The sequence below is a fragment of the Mizuhopecten yessoensis genome, unplaced genomic scaffold, assembly GCF_002113885.1.
Source record: "Mizuhopecten yessoensis strain PY_sf001 unplaced genomic scaffold, ASM211388v2 scaffold6941, whole genome shotgun sequence".
Taxonomy (NCBI): Eukaryota; Metazoa; Mollusca; class Bivalvia; order Pectinida; family Pectinidae; genus Mizuhopecten; species Mizuhopecten yessoensis.
Genome location: NW_018406801.1, coordinates 57,581 through 80,722, shown reverse-complemented (window position 1 = coordinate 80,722; position 23,142 = coordinate 57,581). Strand labels below are relative to the sequence as shown.

The 23,142-nt window shown below is 37.6% G+C and overlaps 1 protein-coding gene across 1 annotated transcript in view; it reads left to right on the top strand.

Annotated features, from left to right (window-relative positions):
- Nucleotides 1-22,901, top strand: part of LOC110452867 (tolloid-like protein 2) — a 78,749-nt gene extending 55,848 nt beyond the window's left edge. Inside the window, exons 7-18 of the mRNA XM_021501591.1 lie at nucleotides 2,685-2,894; nucleotides 8,914-9,027; nucleotides 9,438-9,583; nucleotides 15,485-15,680; nucleotides 16,729-16,851; nucleotides 17,117-17,277; nucleotides 17,503-17,686; nucleotides 18,012-18,137; nucleotides 18,522-18,863; nucleotides 19,971-20,148; nucleotides 20,849-20,921; nucleotides 21,539-22,901. Of these exons, the coding sequence (XP_021357266.1) occupies nucleotides 2,685-2,894; nucleotides 8,914-9,027; nucleotides 9,438-9,583; nucleotides 15,485-15,680; nucleotides 16,729-16,851; nucleotides 17,117-17,277; nucleotides 17,503-17,686; nucleotides 18,012-18,137; nucleotides 18,522-18,863; nucleotides 19,971-20,148; nucleotides 20,849-20,921; nucleotides 21,539-21,694 (2,009 nt within the window). The 3' untranslated portion in view covers nucleotides 21,695-22,901. The remainder of the gene's footprint in view (nucleotides 1-2,684; nucleotides 2,895-8,913; nucleotides 9,028-9,437; nucleotides 9,584-15,484; nucleotides 15,681-16,728; nucleotides 16,852-17,116; nucleotides 17,278-17,502; nucleotides 17,687-18,011; nucleotides 18,138-18,521; nucleotides 18,864-19,970; nucleotides 20,149-20,848; nucleotides 20,922-21,538) is intronic.
- The last annotated feature ends 241 nt before the right edge of the window (nucleotides 22,902-23,142 follow it).

The window sequence follows — 23,142 nt, the reverse complement described above, 5'->3', positions numbered from 1 at the left end:
AATACCAGACCAGACATCAAATGCATACTTTCCAGATCACCTGTTTTCTATTTGTAATTCCTGTATCACATGGTCGTTCTTCATTATAAGAAAAAAAAGTACTTTTGCAATCCTTTTTAGGATATGCAGATCAGTTCTAGTATTAGGGATTTGGTTGCTTAAGAGATATTTTTGATATGGTTATGCAAACAGAGATTGTGGATATGGTCGTGTTAGAGATAATGATGCAATGATTATGATAAAGATGTTGTTTCTATGGCGTTGTAAAATGTAGTGTTTTAATTATTGTATGACATATAATTTTGATATAGTTATGCAAAAGGATAATTAAAAAGATAAGGTATGAAATAAAAATCTGTAGGAATAATTGTTAACTTAGTTGATTAAGAGACATTGTTGCTATGGTTATGGAAGATACATTGTTGCAATGGCTGTTTGATAGAGACTGTTGATATGGTTATGTACAAGATATTGTTGTTATGATAATGTTAGATATGTAATTTATATGGTTATTTCAGAGACGTTGTTATCATGCTAAGTCAGACATAGATATATTGTTGCTATGGTTGTGTAAGAGATATCCTTAATATAGTCATTTAAGAGAGATTATTTTTACGATAAAATGTTGCTTTTGTAATCATTTTTTTAGCTATGGTTATGGAAGCCATATTGTTGTTATGGTTGTGTAAGACTAATTGTTGTTATGGTTGTGTAAGACTTACTGTTGTTATGGTTGTGTAAGACTTATTGTTGTTATGGTTGTGTAAGGGATGTTGTTGTTATGGTTGTGTAAGAGTTATTGTTGTTATGGTTGTGTAAGACTTATTGTTGTTATGGTTGTGTAAGACTTATTGTTGTTATGGTTGTGTAAGACTTATTGTTGTTATGGTTGTGTAAGACTTATTGTTGTTATGGTTGTGTAAGACTTATTGTTGTTATGGTTGTGTAAGACTTATTGTTGTTATGGTTGTGTAAGACTTATTGTTGTTATGGTTGTGTAAGACTTATTGTTGTTATGGTTGTGTAAGACTTATTGTTGTTATGGTTGTGTAAGACTTATTGTTGTTATGGTTGTGTAAGACTTATTGTTGTTATGGTTGTGTAAGACTTATTGTTGTTATGGTTGTGTAAGACTTATTGTTGTTATGGTTGTGTAAGACTTATTGTTGTTATGGTTGTGTAAGACTTATTGTTGTTATGGTTGTGTAAGACTTATTGTTGTTATGGTTGTGTAAGACTTATTGTTGTTATGGTTGTGTAAGACTTATTGTTGTTATGGTTGTGTAAGACTTATTGTTGTTATGGTTGTGTAAGACTTATTGTTGTTATGGTTGTGTAAGACTTATTGTTGTTATGGTTGTGTAAGACTTATTGTTGTTATGGTTGTGTAAGACTTATTGTTGTTATGGTTGTGTAAGACTTATTGTTGTTATGGTTGTGTAAGACTTATTGTTGTTATGGTTGTGTAAGACTTATTGTTGTTATGGTTGTGTAAGACTTATTGTTGTTATGGTTGTGTAAGACTTATTGTTGTTATGGTTGTGTAAGACTTATTGTTGTTATGGTTGTGTAAGACTTATTGTTGTTATGGTTGTGTAAGACTTATTGTTGTTATGGTTGTGTAAGACTTATTGTTGTTATGGTTGTGTAAGACTTATTGTTGTTATGGTTGTGTAAGACTTATTGTTGTTATGGTTGTGTAAGACTTATTGTTGTTATGGTTGTGTAAGACTTATTGTTGTTATGGTTGTGTAAGACTTATTGTTGTTATGGTTGTGTAAGACTTATTGTTGTTATGGTTGTGTAAGACTTATTGTTGTTATGGTTGTGTAAGACTTATTGTTGTTATGGTTGTGTAAGACTTATTGTTGTTATGGTTGTGTAAGACTTATTGTTGTTATGGTTGTGTAAGACTTATTGTTGTTATGGTTGTGTAAGACTTATTGTTGTTATGGTTGTGTAAGACTTATTGTTGTTATGGTTGTGTAAGACTTATTGTTGTTATGGTTGTGTAAGACTTATTGTTGTTATGGTTGTGTAAGACTTATTGTTGTTATGGTTGTGTAAGACTTATTGTTGTTATGGTTGTGTAAGACTTACTGTTGTTATGGTTGTGTAAGACTTATTGTTGTTATGGTTGTGTAAGGGATGTTGTTGTTATGGTTGTGTAAGAGATATTGTTGTTATGGTTGTGTAAGACTTATTGTTGTTATGGTTGTGTAAGGGATATTGTTGTTATAGTTGTGTAAGACTTATTGTTGTGATAGTTGTGTAAGGGATATATTGTTGTTATGGTTGTTTAAGGGATATTATTGTTATGGTGTTGTAAGATATATTGTTGATATGTTTGGACGGTAAAAAATCTTGTTCTCACTTAAAATGACGCCAGGTTATAGAACGTCAGCCGCTAGGTGTCAAACATTTTTGATCTACCACACTTTTTCTTTGAAACACTTCCTGGTGAGAATTTAGAACAAAAGAAGTAGTTCCCATACTGGAGTCACTCGGGATTTATGCCTATGTGGGATAGAGTTATCTAACATTGGTGTTCCGGACCCGACAGGTGTATCCGTCTCACATTGTGTCCTAAGCTTAGCCTTGGCATTATGAATTTGATATTTCTAGGTTTGATTTTGGTTATAAATAAACAAAAGTTTTCTGACATATTTGTTTTTGATTTTCAGAATGTGGCAGAACCCTACAGGAGTCTATAGCCGACTTTTCCCACACACCCAAGGCTAACGAAGCTGAGATGTGCCACTGGAGAATATCTGCTACCCACGGGGAGAAGATCGTTCTCAATCTCACTTCTATTGACATTCCAGATACAGTGGGTTGTGAAACCGACTACTTGGAGATCCGTGATGGACATTATATCAGATCACCTCTCCTCGGTGGGTAAAAGTGGTGTTAATTCAGTGTTACCTCTCTTCGGTGGGTAAAAGTGGTGTTAATTCAGTGTTATATCCATGCGTGTTGTATGTTGTTTTTGTATGTGTACCATATTGTATGGTGTTTAAAAAGTATTGTATTTGCACCACATTGTATTGTGTTTGTTAAATATTGTATTTGTTTAGTATTGTGTTTGCATTGTATTGTGTTTGTATCATATCGTGTTTATACTTTATTGTATTGTGTTTTTATCGTGTTGTGTTTATTCCAAATTGCATTGTGTTTGTACCGTGTGGTGTTTATATCACATAATATTGTGTTTGTATCGTGTTGAGTTTATACCATACCTAATTGTGTTTGTATCGTGTTGTGTTTATATCTCATTATATTGTGTTCGTATCGCGTTGTGTTTATACTATGTTGTATCGTGTTTGAATAGTGTTGTGTTTATACAAAATTGCATTGTCTTTGTATCGTGTGGTATTTATATCACATTATATTGTGTTCGTATCGTGTTGTGTTTATACTATGTTGTATCGTGTTTGTATAGTGTTGTGTTTATACAAAATTGCATTGTCTTTGTATCGTGTGGTATTTATATCACATTATATTGTGTTCGTATCGTGTTGTGTTTATACCATACCTAATTGTGTTTGTATCGTGTTGTGTTTATACTGTGTTGAACCGTGTTAGTATCTTGTTGTGTTTATACCATACCTAATTGTGTTAATATCGTGTGGTTTTTATACCACATTGTATTGTGTTGGTATCGTATTGTGTTTATACCACATTGTATTGTGTTTGTATCGTGTTGTGTTTATATCACATTATATTGTGTTCGTATCGTGTTGTGTTTATACTATGTTGTATCGTGTTTGTATAGTGTTGTGTTTATACAAAATTGCATTGTCTTTGTATCGTGTGGTATTTATATCACATTATATTGTGTTCGTATCGTGTTGTGTTTATACCATACCTAATTGTGTTAATATCGTGTGGTTTTTATACCACATTGTATTGCGTTGGTATCGTATTGTGTTTATACCACATTGTATTGTGTTTGTATCGTGTTGTGTTTAAACCACATTGTATTGTGTTTGTATTGTATTGTGTTTGTATCGCGTTGTGTTTAAACCATATTGTATTGTGTTTGTACTATTTTGTATTTTGTTAATACCATATTCTATTGTGCGTGCCGTATTTTTGGTTCGGCTGCCACGCGAGGCGACATATAGATATTACTTTGTCGTCGTTGTGTCGATAACTTGAGTTCCTTTCGGTTGATTGAACTCAAACTACTTACAGTGCTTTCCTACTGAAAGTGCTTGCTTCGTATTGCTTTTCAGGTCCGAATGTTAAAGGTCAAGGTCACCGTTACTATAAATAGAAAATATGTTTCCGTGCGATAACTCGAGTTTCTTTAGGTCGATCGAGCTCAGATTTCATACAGTGCTTTTACCGATAGCGCTTGCTTGGGATTAATTTTCATGTCCGATTGTCAAAGGTCAAGGTCACTGTTACTATAAATAGAAAATATGTTTCCGTGCAATAACCTTAGTTCCTTAAGGTTGATTGAACTCAATGTTCATGCGGTGCTTCCTAACTAAAAGTACTTGTTTGGGATTGCTTTTCAGGTCCGAAGATCAAAGGTCAAGGTCAACGTTACTATAAATAGAAAATCTGTTTCTGTGAAATAACTACAGTTTCTTTGGGTTGATCGAACTTAGCCTTCATACAGTGCTTTCTAACCAATAGTGCTTGCTTGGGATTGCTTTTCCTGTCCGAAGATCAGAGGTCAATGTCGCCGTTACTATAAATAGAAAAACTGTTTCCGTGCGATAAGTCCAGTTTCCTTGGGCCTATCAACCTCAAACTATATCACTAAAAGCGCTGCGCAGGCGACAAATCCACTCCTGTTGAATTATTTTGTTGTGTTTGTGCCAGATGTCTGTAAAATACTATATTATGTTTGTTCCCTACTGTATTGTGTTTGTTCCATACTGTATTTTGTTTGTACCGTAATACACTTGTCATTGTACGATTTTAGAATTAACTTGTACCACATGATATATTGTGTTTGTATCAAATGGTATTTGTATCAAATTCATTGTGTTTGTACTAAAATGTACAACTTCAATGAATAAATTTTAGAAGGACAAAGGACAAATAAAAAAATCTCCGCCGACTAACAAGCTCTATATAGATATAAGACAGACAGGGACTTCAGTCCAATGTCAAGGTTCAAGGTCAACGGTTACATGCGGTGACTGACAGAATATAGGACTTATCATGTCTTTAGTGCGACAAGTCAAAATTTCATGTGAGAGGATCATAATAATTTGCAGTTTCTTCAATATTCCCCCAACACACGGTGTTCTGGTCAATTGATTGTATGTGCCCCTATGTTTGGTTGAGTGTAGCTATGGCTGAGAAAAGGAAATGGCTGGTAGAAGGGCTGGAGGTCGTGCTAAATGGACAAGTTTTGACGTGTAATTGGCAGTGTTGGGTATATTCATCGTAACATTGGCAAGCAAGTATTGATCTGGAGGTACAAAGTTGACTCACTAAGTCATCATGGATTCTTCTTGCCATAAAAACCAACACATGATTGCGATGTTATGTGTGTTGTGCTTTTTTTGTCAGGACTAAGTATCAATAAAACTACATTAAAACAGGTTAGAAAGTGTAGCATGTGTAATCAAAAGCATTCTTTTTCTCTGATCAGACAAACAACATGAAATATCTAGATTCGCGATAAAAAAGTTAACTATCTTACTGTCAAGTGTATGTAGAAGATTCACACTGTCGGGGCTACAGATGTACGAGCTCGTTTGGCGGATGCATGTGGCACTGGGCACCTTGGGCAAACCATGATAACAAAGGTCAACATAAATGTTTTCTAGCATCTTGTGATGCTTTAAAACCGTCCTTAAATTCCATAATGTCTCTGGCGATAGTGATATATGGCAAATGACCTTGATGTTCCTTCAAGGTCGAAGTGGTGTAATGTATCAAATCTTTAACAGCTTATTAAAAATTAAAATTAAAAAATCTAATTTGACATTTTACTGCTGAGAATTGAACAGACTTTTATGTTAGAATATATAATCAAACTTGTTAAGTATACAACTTAAAATAACAGATATTGTTAAGTGGTTCAGCTTATTTAGTCGGCTATCAAGTATGCTTAACTAGGCTAAGCTTACACATGATTAAGGTCACGGTAGCAGCCTCTCTAAATACGTTGTTTATTGTGATATAATAATGGGCAGCAAATTTTACATTGATGTATTGGAGCGTAACTTTCGAATTAAAACTATGTTCCTGGAGGATTGAAACATTTGTTCTCCCTACAAACTTATGCGAGGACCCCGTAGCCTGCTGCTACAATGGTACACTGTCTAGACACTCTTGTAACTTTGTGAAGCACCCCTCTGCGGACTGCCGAGGTCTGATCTGTATGATAGGAGATGTACTATATATAACCTTATCATCTGGTGTTGCACCAATGATGCAGTTCTTGTGGGTAGATTATGACAGGTGATGCACCGAAAAGGATGTACTTTATATCTACAACACTTCCTGGCACACTACCAATGGTACATATGCATTTCTTTGTACGACAAAGGTATGTGACAAGGTATAATCCTGGTTCATGGGTATTTCATTGCTAGTGCAATTTATATGGGGATAGGTAAAACATGGCCACACTTCTACTGTAGGATGTGTGACAGTTAGAAGTGGCATAGTATAGCATCGGTATTGTATGACCTTAAACTGATATTGAGTAGTACGCGTGGTCCTATCATTGGTGTTATTGTGAGGTATCCAGAGTCTAAACAGTGGTGGTAAGTGGCATACAAAACATAATGAAATATGTGTAAAACGGGTTGATTAGGGGAAACAGTGGTATTTAGTGTTAGAGTCTGAACAGTGGTATTGAGTGGTAGAGTCTGAACAGTCGTATCGAGTGATAGAAAGATCCCAAACAGTGGTATTGAGTGGTATAGTCTGAACAATGGTATCGAGTGGTAGAGTCTGAACAATGGTATCGCGTGATAGAAAGATCCCAAACAGTGGTATTGAGTGGTAGAGTCTGAACAGTCGTATCGAGTGATAGAAAGATCCCAAACAGTGGCATTGAGTGGTATAGTCTGAACAATGGTATCGAGTGGTAGAGGCTGAACAATGGTATCGCGTGATAGAAAGATCCCAAACAGTGGTATTGAGTGGTAGAGTCTGAACAATGGTATTGAGTGATAGAAAGATCCCAAACAGTAGTATTGAGTGGTAGAGTCTGAACAATGGTATTGAGTGGTAGAAATATCCTAAACAATGGTATCGAGTGGTAGAGTCTGACCAATGGTATCGAGTGATAGAAGGATCCCAAACAGTGGTATTGTGTGGTATAGAGTCTGAACAGTCGTATCGAGTGATAGAAAGATACCAAACAGTGGTATTGAGTGGTAGAGTCTGAACAATGGTATCGAGTGGTAGAGTCTGAAAAATGGTATCGAGTGATAGAAAGATCCCAAACAGTGGTATTGAGTGGCATAGAGTCTGAACAGTCGTATTGAGTGGTAGAGTCTGAACAATGTTATCGAGTGATAGAAAGATCACAAACAGTGGTATTGAGTGGTAGAGTCTGAACCATGGTATCGAGTGATAGAAAGATCCCAAACAGAGGTATTGAGTGGTAGAGTCTGAACAATGGTATCGCATGATAGAAAGATCACAAACAGTGGTATTGAGTGGTAGAGTCTGAACCATGGTATCGAGTGATAGAAAGATCCCAAACAGAGGTATTGAGTGGTAGAGTCTGAACAATGGTATTGAGTGATAGAAAGATCCCAAACAGTCGTATTGAGTGGTAGAGTCTGAACAATGGTATCGCATGATAGAAAGATCACAAACAGTGGTATTGAGTGGTATAGAGTCTGAACAGTCGTATTGAGTGGTAGAGTCTGAACAATCGTATCGCATGATAGAAAGATCACAAACAGTGGTATTGAGTGGTATAGAGTCTGAACAGTCGTATTGAGTGGTAGAGTCTGAACAATCGTATCGCATGATAGAAAGATCACAAACAGTGGTATTGAGTGGTATAGCGTCTGAACAGTCGTATTGAGTGGTAGAGTCTGAACAATGGTATCGCATGATAGAAAGATCCCAAACAGTGGTATTGGGTAGTAGAGTCTGAACAATGGTATCGAGTGATAGAAAGATCCCAAACAGTGGTATTGAGTGGTAGAGTCTGAACAATGGTATCGAGTGATAGAAAGATCCCAAATAGTGTTATTGAGTGGTATAGAGTCCGAACAGTGGTATTGAGTGGTATAGAGTCTGAACAATGATATTTAGTGATAGAAGGATCCCAAACAATGGTATTGAGTGGTATACGATGTCCAAACTATGGTTTTTAATTGTTAACAGTATCGTACGTGTAGCGAGGGTACTTATGGATATACACGATCTACCTTTAGTAGTTAGTAGGTGCCCTTACACTGTTGGTGTGTAAGTGTGAACAATAAATACAATATACAAAGAAGAACCATAACTTTTCATGAAAACAAAATCAGTTTCAGTGCACGTTGGTCAATGTTGCAGTTATGATAGAAAAACTTGATGCATCCGCATTTTATTTAGCATTATTTAATACAAAGTAACACATTCATCAATACATTGTTATTTCTATACCAATGTTCCACAAACAGCAAATGAATGCAGAAATACGTGAGTATATACAAGTGATCCTAGTATGTACGTGCAGAGTGATGTCACCCTGTGTTAGAGGTACAGGTGATAAGGCGCGGTACATATTTGTAGATCTACACTGTGTTCTCCTGCTTACAGACAGCAATGACATCAAATACGTACCGACTACAACTCATAAAAGTTGTCTTTGTTGATATCGGGGTCAAAGGAACAGCTATTACTACTACAATGGAACAGCAACTATTGACAAATTATGTCCTTTTGACATGTATTCGTCAACTTTTAGAATGACTTTCTCGGTTTTAGGTCGTTACTGTGGTGACCGAATCCCAGCAACTCTCATCTCTTCAGACAGTCGCATGTGGCTGGAGTACAGGTCAAGCAGAGGTCAGGGGTCAGGGTTTAGTGCTCAGTATGAAGGTAAGGTCAAATGACAAAATATTCTAGTTTAAACGTTAAATGTTATTTTATTTTTCTGTTGACAAAATGAATTTTCAAGCGTATCAGTATCATTGTCACAATTGACCGTTAGTATAAATCACACAGCAGACTGGTATTGATTGATTACTGTAAAAGTGAAGCTTATCGCCTTCTGACTCTTTTAAGTGATCCCGGTGTCGAAATTTTTGCGTTTGTAACGGTTCTAAAATCTTCATATTCTATATTTCTATACTCAATGATATATGCGTGTGGATATTTTCTCACTAATTTACTCATCGTGAAAACAATGAACATTTCCTAATTGCAATAATTTCCACTTTGAAAGTATACACTGATTACGCTGGTGTCGGCTGTAGAAGCTCTGGTTGATCCTGTGTTTTGTTGGACAGCTATTTGTGGTGGTGAAATCTACAAGGAGAATGGACAGCTAACTAGCCCCAACTATCCTGACGACTACAAACCGAACAAAGAGTGCATCTGGAAAATTTCTGTGGAAGAACACTTCTCTGTGGCGCTTAAGTTCCAGTCCTTTGAGGTAGGTCTTTTAGGAATATCGTCTGAAAATTTCAAGTCATTTGCGTCGACTGAAATGTATGAACTTTTTAAAAAGGAAGAGATTCAGTTATGTTAATTGGAGCTCGATCCGATAGGTTTACAGGATTTTTAATCTGCCCCTACGCCAGACAAAATGTAATACCAAAGCACGCTGAATTGATTTTTAATCTGCCCCTACGCCAGACAAAAGGTAATACCAAAGCACGCTGAATTGCATTCACTTTCAAAACAGGCAAAATTTATCGGATCCAACATTCACAAAAAATACAGATTCAAAGGAAAACAAAGAAAACGAAACAAAAGTCTGTATTTTTTTACGTTGATGTCCAGCCCACATTCAACGATCTGCATGGTAGGTATGTAGACGAAGTATCTAATGACCTACTCCGTGTCTGTAACACTACAACATGGTAGGTATGTAGTTGTATCAGTAGACAAAGTATCTAATGACCTCCTCCGTGTCTGTAACACTACAACATGGTAGGTATGTAGACAAAGTATCTAATGACCTACTCCGTGTCTGTAACACTACAACATGGTAGGTATGTAGTTGTATCAGTAGACAAAGTATCTAATGACCTACTCCGTGTCTGTAACACTACAACATGGTAGGTATGTAGTTGTATCAGTAGACAAAGTATCTAATGACCTACTCCGTGTCTGTAACACTACAACATGGTAGGTATGTAGTTGTATCAGTAGACAAAGTATCTAATGACCTACTCCGTGTCTGTAACACTACAACATGGTAGGTATGTAGTTGTATCAGTAGACAAAGTATCTAATGACCTACTCCGTGTCTGTAACACTACAACATGGTAGGTATGTAGTTGTATCAGTAGACAAAGTATCTAATGACCTACTCCGTGTCTGTAACACTACAACATGGTAGGTATGTAGTTGTATCAGTAGACAAAGTATCTAATGACCTACTCCGTGTCTGTAACACTACAACATGGTAGGTATGTAGTTGTATCAGTAGACAAAGTATCTAATGACCTACTCCGTGTCTGTAACACTACAACATGGTAGGTATGTAGTTGTATCAGTAGACAAAGTATCTAATGACCTACTCCGTGTCTGTAACACTACAACATGGTAGGTATGTAGTTGTATCAGTAGACAAAGTATCTAATGACCTACTCCGTGTCTGTAACACTACAACATGGTAGGTATGTAGTTGTATCAGTAGACAAAGTATCTAATGACCTACTCCGTGTCTGTAACACTACAACATGGTAGGTATGTAGTTGTATCAGTAGACAAAGTATCTAATGACCTACTCCGTGTCTGTAACACTACAACATGGTAGGTATGTAGTTGTATCAGTAGACAAAGTATCTAATGACCTACTCCGTGTCTGTAACACTACAACATGGTAGGTATGTAGTTGTATCAGTAGACAAAGTATCTAATGACCTACTCCGTGTCTGTAACACTACAACATGGTAGGTATGTAGTTGTATCAGTAGACAAAGTATCTAATGACCTACTCCGTGTCTGTAACACTACAACATGGTAGGTATGTAGTTGTATCAGTAGACAAAGTATCTAATGACCTACTCCGTGTCTGTAACACTACAACATGGTAGGTATGTAGTTGTATCAGTAGACAAAGTATCTAATGACCTACTCCGTGTCTGTAACACTACAACATGGTAGGTATGTAGTTGTATCAGTAGACAAAGTATCTAATGACCTACTCCGTGTCTGTAACACTACAACATGGTAGGTATGTAGTTGTATCAGTAGACAAAGTATCTAATGACCTACTCCGTGTCTGTAACACTACAACATGGTAGGTATGTAGTTGTATCAGTAGACAAAGTATCTAATGACCTACTCCGTGTCTGTAACACTACAACATGGTAGGTATGTAGTTGTATCAGTAGACAAAGTATCTAATGACCTACTCCGTGTCTGTAACACTACAACATGGTAGGTATGTAGTTGTATCAGTAGACAAAGTATCTAATGACCTACTCCGTGTCTGTAACACTACAACATGGTAGGTATGTAGTTGTATCAGTAGACAAAGTATCTAATGACCTACTCCGTGTCTGTAACACTACAACATGGTAGGTATGTAGTTGTATCAGTAGACAAAGTATCTAATGACCTACTCCGTGTCTGTAACACTACAACATGGTAGGTATGTAGTTGTATCAGTAGACAAAGTATCTAATGACCTACTCCGTGTCTGTAACACTACAACATGGTAGGTATGTAGTTGTATCAGTAGACAAAGTATCTAATGACCTACTCCGTGTCTGTAACACTACAACATGGTAGGTATGTAGTTGTATCAGTAGACAAAGTATCTAATAACCTCCTCCGTGTCTGTAACACTACAACATGGTAGGTATGTAGTTGTATCAGTAGACAAAGTATCTAATGACCTACTCCGTGTCTGTAACAAACACTACAACATCTCCTGCTCGCAAATTAGCTATGCTTTCTTGATAAACGATGAAACCCTACCTATACATCTTCCTTTTTTTGCGAAAGACAAAACCAAAACTAATCCTGCTTTTTTTAATCTGCCTTTTATTGGCTTCCAGAATATCTTCTAAACAACGTTTATCGCTGCCTCTACTAACTGCCAATCAAGTCATTAACCAAATATATCACTATCATTCTTAGTACCATTAAATCAGAAATACAGTTGTATTACATGAATGAAACTCTATACTTCAGAAGTTGAATTAACGAAAAGTGGATTTTGAATCTTTTCATCCATCTTGAGTATCTCTTCCTCAACCTAATTCTTCCATCAGAACATGTTACTTTTCCACTCGGTACACTTCCATACATCATACCCTGTTGAAGGAACGCCTTCGTTAAAACATGAGAGTTTTCTTTTCCAAATACAAATATACATGTATAGGTATATGACTGTAGACTAATATGAAAACAAGACAAAAACGAGGATGAAATGCAAGAATGATTGAGTTCCTTATTGACAATGTTCTTATAGTATTGTGGCAAGATATAACGGCAGATTGTAGCATTCCCATACAAACAATCTGTCTCCCACTTCTGGTCGAATTGTTTTATTAGAACTGGTTACAAACACCTCGCCAAGTCCTCTGAATTTCAATTACACATGTTTTGTCGCTATGTTCTTTCGCAATTTCTTTCATTCAATTGATTACCTCGTCCATGTGTTTACCCTCAAAACTTGAAACTAATGAAACCATAGACTCTCCTACCTCCACCTCCGTCGCTTTCATCGATATTATTTTAGATCATGACCAAATTGAAGGCTTACTATACGAATGCCAGAAGAGCGGCAGGATTTGGATTTTCCTATCTAAACTTTCCCTTTCCTGATAGTAAAGTCTATGACTTATGTGTTTACATGTCGCATTTAAGGAGGTTATCAAGAGATTGCTTCGAATATCATGATGTCCGTGATAGAAGTTTGTGGCAATCAGATTCCAGTTTTTAGGTATGTTTTCTTGCAATATTTTCATTATCTCACCTTCTGGTCTTGTTTCTACAAATTGTGACACCTGTAGAACATAGCAGGTTATTGGGAAGATTATATAGATAATATATCAGTCCATTTCCTGGAACACTAACTGGATAGTGAGACACCCATACTAGTGGCGTCGGGATAGTTGAACAACAAAATAGGTCGTGGCTGGATAGTGGATTAGCAGATTGGTGGTGGTTGGAGAACGGACTAGCAGATTGGTGGTCGTTGGAGAACAGACTAGCATATTGGTGGTTGTTGGAAAACGGACTAGCAGATCGGTGGTGGTTGGAGAACGGACTAGCAGATCGGTGGTGGTTGGGGAACGGACTAGCAGATCGGTGGTGGTTGGAGAGTGGACAAACAGATTGGTGGTGGTTGGAGAACGGACTAGCAGATTGGTGGTGGTTGGAGAGTGGACAAACAGATTGGTGGTGGTTGGAAAACGGACTAGCAGATTGGTGGTTGATGGAGAACGAACTAGCAGATTGTTGGTGGTTGGAGAACGGACTAGCAGATTGGTGGTGGTTGGAGAGTGGACAATCAGATTGGTGGTGGTTGGAGAACGAACTAGCAGATTGGTGGTGGTTGGAGAACGGACTAGCAGATTGGTCGTGGTTGGAGAGTGGACTAGCAGATTGGTGGGTGATGGAGAACGAACTAGCAGAGTGTTGGTGGTTGGAGAACGGACTAGCAGATTGGTGGTGGTTGGAGAACAGACTAGCAGATTGGTGGTGGTTGGAAAACGGACTAGCAGATTGGTGGTTGAATGAGAACGGAACAAACAGATTGGTGGTGGTTGGAGAGTGGGACAAACAGATTGGTGGTGGTTGGAGAACGGACTAGCAGATTGGTGGTGGTTGGAGAGTGGACTAGCAGATTGGTGGTGGTTCGAGAGTGGGACAAACAGATTGGTGTTGGTTGGAGAGTGGACAAACAGATTGGTGGTGGTTGGAGAGTGGACAAACATATTGGTGGTGGCTTGAGAGTTGATAAACAGATTGGTGATGGTTGGAGAGTGGACAAACAGATTGGTGGTGGTTGCAGAGTGGACAAACAGATTGGTGTTGGTTGGAGAGTGGACAAACAGATTGGTGGTGGTTGGAGAGTGGGACAAACAGATTGTTGGTGGTTAGAGAGTGGACAAACAGATTGTTGGTGGTTAGTGAGTGAACAAACAGATTGGTGGCGGTTGGAGAGTGGACAAACAGATTGGTGGTGGTTGGAGAGTGGGACAAACAGATAAGTGGCCGCTATATAATGTGTCTAGTAGACAAGAGGTGGTTAGAGAGAAATGTTTAGCTAGGATATCTAGGCTCAATAGTATGTACAAATAAGTGTGTTTCTCTGTAACTCCAGATAGATAGCATAGTAAGGACATTGTTTACAATTAACCCATACTGTTGTTTATATCGCTGCCCACCTCACTTTTTTTCAAAAACTTTGTCCCATAAAACAACATTTATAACAACCCTGTTTCGGATATTCCTTTGCAAAACACACACATACTGCATTAAACATGAGTTGGTTATCAGCACCACTATAACAGGAGAGGACAAATGTAATATTGCCAGTCCAATATTTTAACCTCCATTGGGAATATTCGAACCAACTGAGCTATTCTGCCACAGGTAGTCCCTCATTATAGTCCCACTTCACGTACATACAAATTATGGAAGAAAGATAAAGTTGGATATGTTCCAGATATTGGCTTGTATTTAATTATTTCGCTGTTCGAGGGGAAATTGTGTTTATGGCAGGCAGAGCCAGATATTAGCAGCACCTTACAGGTCTGTTATCCTCTCACAGACCACACCTGGGCTACAGGTAATTATGTTACTTCCACAGACTACACCAGGGCTGCAGGTTATTACGTTACTAAAACAGACAACAAGTACAACTTTTTATTTCTTTACATTTACGTCAATCTATTTGACAGCATAAACAAACTCGAAATATAAATGTTGGTGCCAATAACATCAATGCATTAACCGTTCTCTTAAATAACTCGTTCTAACAGTCGGTTCTACCATAACAACACTTGCGGCCTATTAAAGTACCATGATGTATTATAGTTCAGGAAAGTTTGCGAAACAGTGGATATGAAAAGAACACGAAAGTGTCCTTAATATTAATGGAGATGTGTTATACATAGCTTAAAAAGCTCCGATAGGTATCAGTTGACCACTACTGGTCCTTAGTAGGCAAATACTTTTTAATGGATAAATACCTCAGGTATTTGAAACATTTAGTTGCCCAACAATAGTAGGTCTTCCTTAAGCTTATAAACTTCTAGCATGAAAAATAAATGCGTAGTTGCAAACTTATTTGTAAATGAAGAGTTCATATTGGGTTATTGTGTATGGTCTATTGTAAAATGCCAATATCCTCTTTTGTAACCAGATCGAAAACCATGACAACTGTGTCTATGACTATCTGGAGATACGGGATGGACACGAGGATAACTCTCCACTGATTGGTCGATTCTGTGGGTATAAAATTCCAGAGGATATCAAGTCTACCGGAAACAAGTTATATGTAAAGTTTGTGTCTGACGGCTCTGTACAGAAGGCTGGGTTTGCTGCTTCCTTTGTAAAGGGTAGGTGGATTATCTCGACTTCATCGTGTAGATGAGAAAAATGAATTTGAAAAGTAAATAAATGTACCGTAAATAGGAAGGATCGCGTTGAACATCACTGGATATATATATCAGTACATATTTTCGTTAGGACACGTGACTTAATGACGTTACATAGATAATGGACTTATTTGTGTTACAAAACATAAAAGTGAGCTTTTGGATATGTAATATATGAAAAGTGACCTATGGGTGTCAAATAATACATTATATATGTACAATAAGTGACGTATTTGTGTAACATTTATAAAGACAAGTGACCTATTTGTGTTACAGATCATAACAAATTACCAATTGCGTTAAAACAAGCGACTGACTTGCGATACAGACAGGTGACCCGTTTGCTAGTTTGAAAAGTGACTTAGTTCTTATACAGACAAATGACCTATATGTGTTACAGAAAAGTGACCCATTTGTGTACATGTTTATGTTTGTATTTGCAACTTATTGGCCGCAAACCTAAGGAATAAAGAGCATTGAACATTGACCAATTTGTGTTACAGAGATATGAATTACTTTGTGTTACTGACAAGTGACCAATTTGCGTTACAGATTATGACAAGAGACATATGTGTGTTACAATGTATAACCTATTTGTTTTACAGATTTATGTTACGTTGTGTTACAGTGATATGTATTGCATTGTGTTACAGAGTATGACGAGTGTGCGACAGACTACCATGGCTGTGACCCTATTTGTGTTACGTGGCGTAACTGTGATATGTATTCCATTGTGTTACAAAGTATGACTAGTGTGCGACAGACTACCATGGCTGTGACCATATTTGTGTTACGTGGTGTAACTGTGATATGTATTCCATTGTGTTACAAAGTATGACGAGTGTGCGACAGACTACCATGGCTGTGACCATATTTGTGTTACGTTGTGTAACTGTGATATGTATTCCATTGTGTTACAGAGTATGACGAAAGTGCGACAGACTACCATGGCTGTGACCATATTTGTGTTACGTTGTGTAACTGTGATATGTATTCCATTGTGTTACAGAGTATGATGAGTGTGCGACAGACTACCATGGCTGTGACCATATTTGTGTTAACACACTCGGCAACTTCAAGTGTGAATGTAAGATTGGGTATGAGCTCCACTCCGACGGAAAGAAATGTGAAGGTAAATGATACAGTGTTAGGAATGAGGTAGACCAGCGGTCAATGTCTTGGAAACAGGACATTGCTGTTTTTCGACAATGCTAAAGATAGCATATATCATAACACAGTATATACATCTTCAAATATATTTATTTCATACATTTTTTATACATTAATAATATTCTTTAACATTTACAAGCACTCTGATACATTTTTAATAGTATTGGTACAGTTGTAACTACAGTGTGAAATGTTGGCACTTTAATTTATATTTTCCTTGTGATTAGATGCGTGTGGAGGCTACATAGACCTTGAGAATGGTACGATTCAGAGCCCCTCCTTCCCTGACCTGTACCCACCCAACAAGATGTGTGTGTGGGAAATTGTGGCCCCGGACCAGTACAGGATCACACTCAACTTCACACATTTTGACATGGAGGGCAATAACGTGAGCAGGTTTCAGTAAACTACCATTAATATATCTTGAACATCATACCAATAAAATTTATAAAAAAACTTTAGAACCAGCTCCGCTTATAAATACCATCAAGCTAAATACAATGTTTTCTTATAAAATTGCAAACTTTTCAAAATGGATTATTGACAGAATATATATGAAATGTACTGATGATTAATGATACCAGAGTAATAAATGTGTGTGCTTGTTTGACAGCAAGATTGTGAGTACGACTCGGTGCGGGTGAGCAGTGGTGTAGGAACAGAGGCAGTCATACACGGGATATTCTGTGGCTCCAATCTCCCCATGCCCATCACCTCAGAGAGCAACACACTCCGCATTGAATTCAACTCTGATAACTCCGTACAGAAAACAGGTTTCCAAGCTGTTTTCTTTACAGGTAATGTACTTCTGTGTCAAAATGCACACTTCCTAATGACAAATATAACCACTTCCTAATGACAAACATAACCACTTCCTGATTACAAAATGAACACTTTCTGATGACAAAATGAACACTTTCGGATGACGTAATGAACACTACCTGATGACGCAATGAACACTTCCTAATTGTGTAATGAACACTCCCTAATGACATAATAAACACTTCCTAAACCATAATGATGAAACAATACTTCTTGAGGCGGCGATGGTTATGATATACCTCTGTGGTAATGATAGATTTCCGCACAATACAATTATCTAACAAGCCATTTTTCTTGCAGACATGGATGAATGTGCTGTAAACAATGGAGGTTGTCAACATATTTGTAAGAACACTGTCGGGAGCTATGAGTGTGCCTGCCACAATGGATTCACCTTGCATGAAAACAAACATGACTGCAAGGAAGGTAAGGTGATCAGCGACACCATTAAATTGACCGACAAAGTCATGTTCACAACTTCTTCAGATGTATCACTTGTCTGTTGTTTTAGTAGTTTTATAATGAGGGGTGTTTTCAATCTATTACATCAATCGTTTTGTTTAATAATTGTATGCCATGGTCATATTTAAGGTCAAACGTAGTGGAAACCACACTGATTCAGTATTTATCACTCTAAGTTACTAGACTGACGTAAACACTGGTTTAACATAGCCGTATTCAGTAATGCATTAAAGCACATCATTATAACATTCACATTACCAGTAACTGTTTCTAGTGATATAGCACACTGTAAAACATGAAACACCTAGTAGCCGTCATATGTACATCCCCATACGTATGTTGTACTAGGTGGATGCCAACACACCAACAGTGACCCCCAAGGGGAGATAAGTAGCCCAAACTGGCCGGACTACTACCCGAGCCGAAAGGACTGTGTGTGGCAATTCACCACCACTGAGGGACACAGGATCAAGCTTGTCTTCCAGCACTTTGAGTTGGAGCCCCACCAGGAGTGTACTTACGACCACATTGAAATATTTGACGGCAAGGACTCGAATGCCCGCAGCCTGGGTCGGTTCTGTGGCAGCAGTATCCCACGTCCCATCAGCTCCAGCAGTAACGTCATGTATATGGTTTTCTACTCGGACGCGTCTGTACAACGCAAAGGATTCCACGCCATCCACAAGACAGGTAAGCTACGTCAAACTGTTGTGACATGTCGGCTACTCTTAACTCTAAAGACAGGTAAGCTACGTCAAACTGTTGTGACACGTAGGCTACTCTAAACTCTAAAGACAGGTAAGCTACGTCAGACTGTTGTGACATGTAGGCTACTCTAAACTCTAAAGACAGGTAAGCTACGTCAGACTGTTGTGACATGTAGGCTACTCTAAACTCTANTTAAACTCTAAAGACAGGTAAGCTACCTCAAACTGTTGTGACATGTCGGCTACTCTAAACTCTAAAGACAGGTAAGCTACGTCAAACTGTTGTGACATGTCGGCTACTCTAAACTCTAAAGACAGGTAAGCTACGTCAAACTGTTGTGACATGTCGGCTACTCTAAACTCTAAAGACAGGTAAGCTACGTCAAACTGTTGTGACATGTAGGCTACTCTAAACTCTAAAGACAGGTAAGCTACGTCAAACTGTTGTGACATGTAGGCTACTCTAAACTCTAAAGACAGGTAAGCTACGTCAGACTGTTGTGACATGTAGGCTACTCTAAACTCTAAAGACAGATAAGCTACGTCAAACTTTTGTGACATGTAGGCTACTCTAAACTCTAAAGACAGGTAAGCTACGTCAGACTGTTGTGACATGTAGGCTACTCTAAACTCTAAAGACAGATAAGCTACGTCAAACTGTTGTGACATGTAGGCTACTCTAAACTCTAAAGACAGGTAAGCTACGTCAGACTGTTGTGACATGTAGGCTACTCTAAACTCTAAAGACAGATAAGCTACGTCAAACTTTTGTGACATGTAGGCTACTCTAAACTCTAAAGACAGGTAAGCTACGTTAAACTTTTGTGACATGTCGGCTACTCTAAACTCTAAAGACAGGTAAGCTACGTCAAACTTTTGTGACATGTAGGCTACTCTAAACTCTAAAGACAGGCAGGATTCAACGAGCTGCTTGAAATGTAAGGTAACCGTAAATTACTCATATACATATTTTAAAAAAGAGATGGTTTGTGAAACATAAGTTTGGCTGATAATATTCATATCGATAGTTACATGAAGAGAAGGGGAAACAACTTGTACTTGACTAAATCTGTTTGATGTTGATGTAAAGAATGCGGCGGGCACCTGACAGCTAAGGATGGCCAACAGAGACTGTACTCGCACTCTAAGTACGGCGACCAGAACTATGACAACAAGATGGAGTGTGAGTGGGTGATTGAGGCCAAAAGCAACAAACGTATCAAATTCTACTTTGTCACGTTTGAAATAGAAGATGAAAGCGAATGCGGGTGAGTTATGTATACAGAACACCAGATATAATGGCTAAAAAGAGTCTAGATTAAATACGTAGATTGAACTATAAGCTCCCCTGGTGAGGCGTCTGTCATATATCAACCATTTTATTTAGTGACGTCGTCTTAAGCACCAAAACGGCATAGTGTCATATGATCTTAAAATATTTTACCATAAGCGTGTTTGCATAAAGCCCTTCACATTTTCGAAAGCAAAAATGACCTTTATTCAAGGTCGTATGGGTCAAATTTGTCTAACCAAAATGCGAACAGTTATCATATTGGCCATTTATTTGCTTGTAAGAAGAAGTGCAACAGATTTTGACAACATGGAAGATCACGACTTACTTTCAGATTCACGTGGGTGAAATAAAAATTAAATCTTTGGTCTCTTTTGTAAAAAAAAAAAAGAAGAAAAAAGAAAACAAAATAAGTTCTTGTTGATATTGAGGCCTGTCTATGAGATAAGTCCTCTTTCAGAGTTATTGGGGTCGAATGTGTTCGCGGAATCCTTTTAGACGGTTTCATGAGTGTCGTTATATCAATTTAATTGAGAAGCTTCTTTTTTCACTTTTTTAACGGTCGGTATTTTTACGCTTGAACAGATGAGAGATTGGCCTGTACAATGAATAGAATCTATCTTATAATTGTTTGTAATGTTTATCATGTTAATTCACTTTGATTGTTTTGTGGACAGGTACGACAATGTCGAGATATATGACGGAATGCACGATACCGATCCCTTGGTCGACAGATACTGCGGGAGTAAGGTCAGTATGGGCGAGTGATGTACGGATAGGAGTCAGTTTACACAGGTTTAGTGTACAGAACAGACATGAATATAGACAGTAAAGCTTAGAATTAGTAATGACAGATGTCGCTATCAGTTCTGTCAGGAGATGATTTAGAAAAATCAATATAGCTGGAAGTAAATAAAGATGGGAAGTGGGAGTAAGAGGAATCGGTATAGACAGAAGTTTTTTTTATTTACAGAAATCAGTTTAGAAAGGGGATCAGTATAGTCGGGAGTAAATACAGACAGGAGGCAGTTTGGACAGGAGTCGATATAAACAGAAATTAAAATAGAAGGAAATTAGTTTAGGCAGTAAATACGGATATGAAAAAGCATAGGCAGGAGTCGATATAAACTATATAAGGCGATGACGTGATGGTGATGTTTACAGAATAATAGCGCCTCTGAGCTTTCTTTTCACTCTGTAGGTAAAGACAGGTTTATTTTTAGCTAGCAAAACGGAAATACACCTTTGAAGTGTGGCGCAATTTAGAGTCCGTATTAACACGGAAATGTTGTCTTAAAAAAAATATCGGTCACTAAAACATGCTTCTATAGATCAATATATGTAAAGAATATCTTTGTATTATGTAGGTTCCCTCTGAGATAATCTCGTCAGGAGAGTACCTTCTGATTCGCTTCAAGTCTGACGACACCATCAACTGGAAAGGGTTCTCTGGAATATATCTCCAGACCAGCCCAGAACAGGAGGGACTAGGAGGGCTGAAGCAGCTCCCCAATCTCCGCTAGTCTAGACCAGCCCGCCTTTCTATCCAGGGATTCTGTAGAGTTCCAACTGATCCGAGCCAGTCCACAGCAGGTTTAAGACAAGGGACACCCACACCCTCTACCTTCCTTCAGCCATCGCTCTGTCTGATGTTTGGCCAGTCCTTCAAAAGTCTACACTGTCAAATTGTCCACAGGTTACTGAACGCCTCGTGTACAGGTCATTATGTGAGCAGGGTCCAAAGCAATAAATAAGATGTGGAATTGTGGGTGAAAGTGTATCAAATGAAGAGAGAAATTGAGGGATTTGTGTTAGCTCAGCACCAACACTGGAACACTTCTCTACCTCCATATAAAGCGAGCTAAAGAAGACATATTTCTGTATATTGTGTGTGTCGTAGGGAGAAATGGAAAAGAAAAAAATGCAATAATCAAAACGTGTATTGTTGAATGTGCCGTTGTTTCTAAGTTGTACATATTCTAGGTATCTAATTAATGGTTGTGTTCTATAGTGTGTAAGGGTAGCACATCAAACTAGCTGTATCATTGAGTCAGCTCTACATTTTCTGGAACATATATTCATGTAAATTAATTATTGTATCATATTATATCTAGATCATGATTTAACTTTTTGCAATCAAACAAATGTTTTGTTTCTGTAGTGTGGTGATGTCGCGATAGTTTACCTATTTGTTTGGCAGTGGATGCTGTACTCTGTGAACACCAAGCCAATTCGGACGCTACCATAGCTCGGTGAACACTACTGTAAGGGGTTTTGTACACATTTTTTTTTAGTTATTAAAATGGAATGTCAAAATAATATTTCATCCACTTTAAATCATATTCAACGTGTACAAGATCTCCGATAAATATTCTATTTATATTGTACAGGATATACAATGGATATAATTATTACGTATACAAAAACATCTGGCACAATCTGGATGGATTAACCGTACTAGGTTGGTGTTGCTGATAAACCTTCTGAAGCAATACATTTATTGCTATTTAAACTTGTTAAAAACTGCCTAGTACTGTAAACATGCAAATCAGCATCAGTGACTATCAATTCCATGGACATTAATAATACTGTAAAAACTATGATACAGGACGTTTCTTTTTAATACGTTTCTAGCATTTATATGTGATGTGAGAGTAAATATGACATGTATACATGGTGTACAATGTAACATTGCATGTTTACATGTTGTACAATGTAACATTGCATGTTTACCTGTTGTACAATGTAACATTACATGTTTACATGGTTTTCAAGGTAACATTACATGTTTACATGTTGTACAATGTAACACTACATGTTAACATGGTGTACAAGGTAACATTACATGTATACATGGTGTACAATGTAACATTACATGTATACATGTTGTACAAGGTAACATTTAATATTAACATAGTGTACAATGTAACATTACATGTATACATGGTGTACAAGGTAACATTTAATGTAT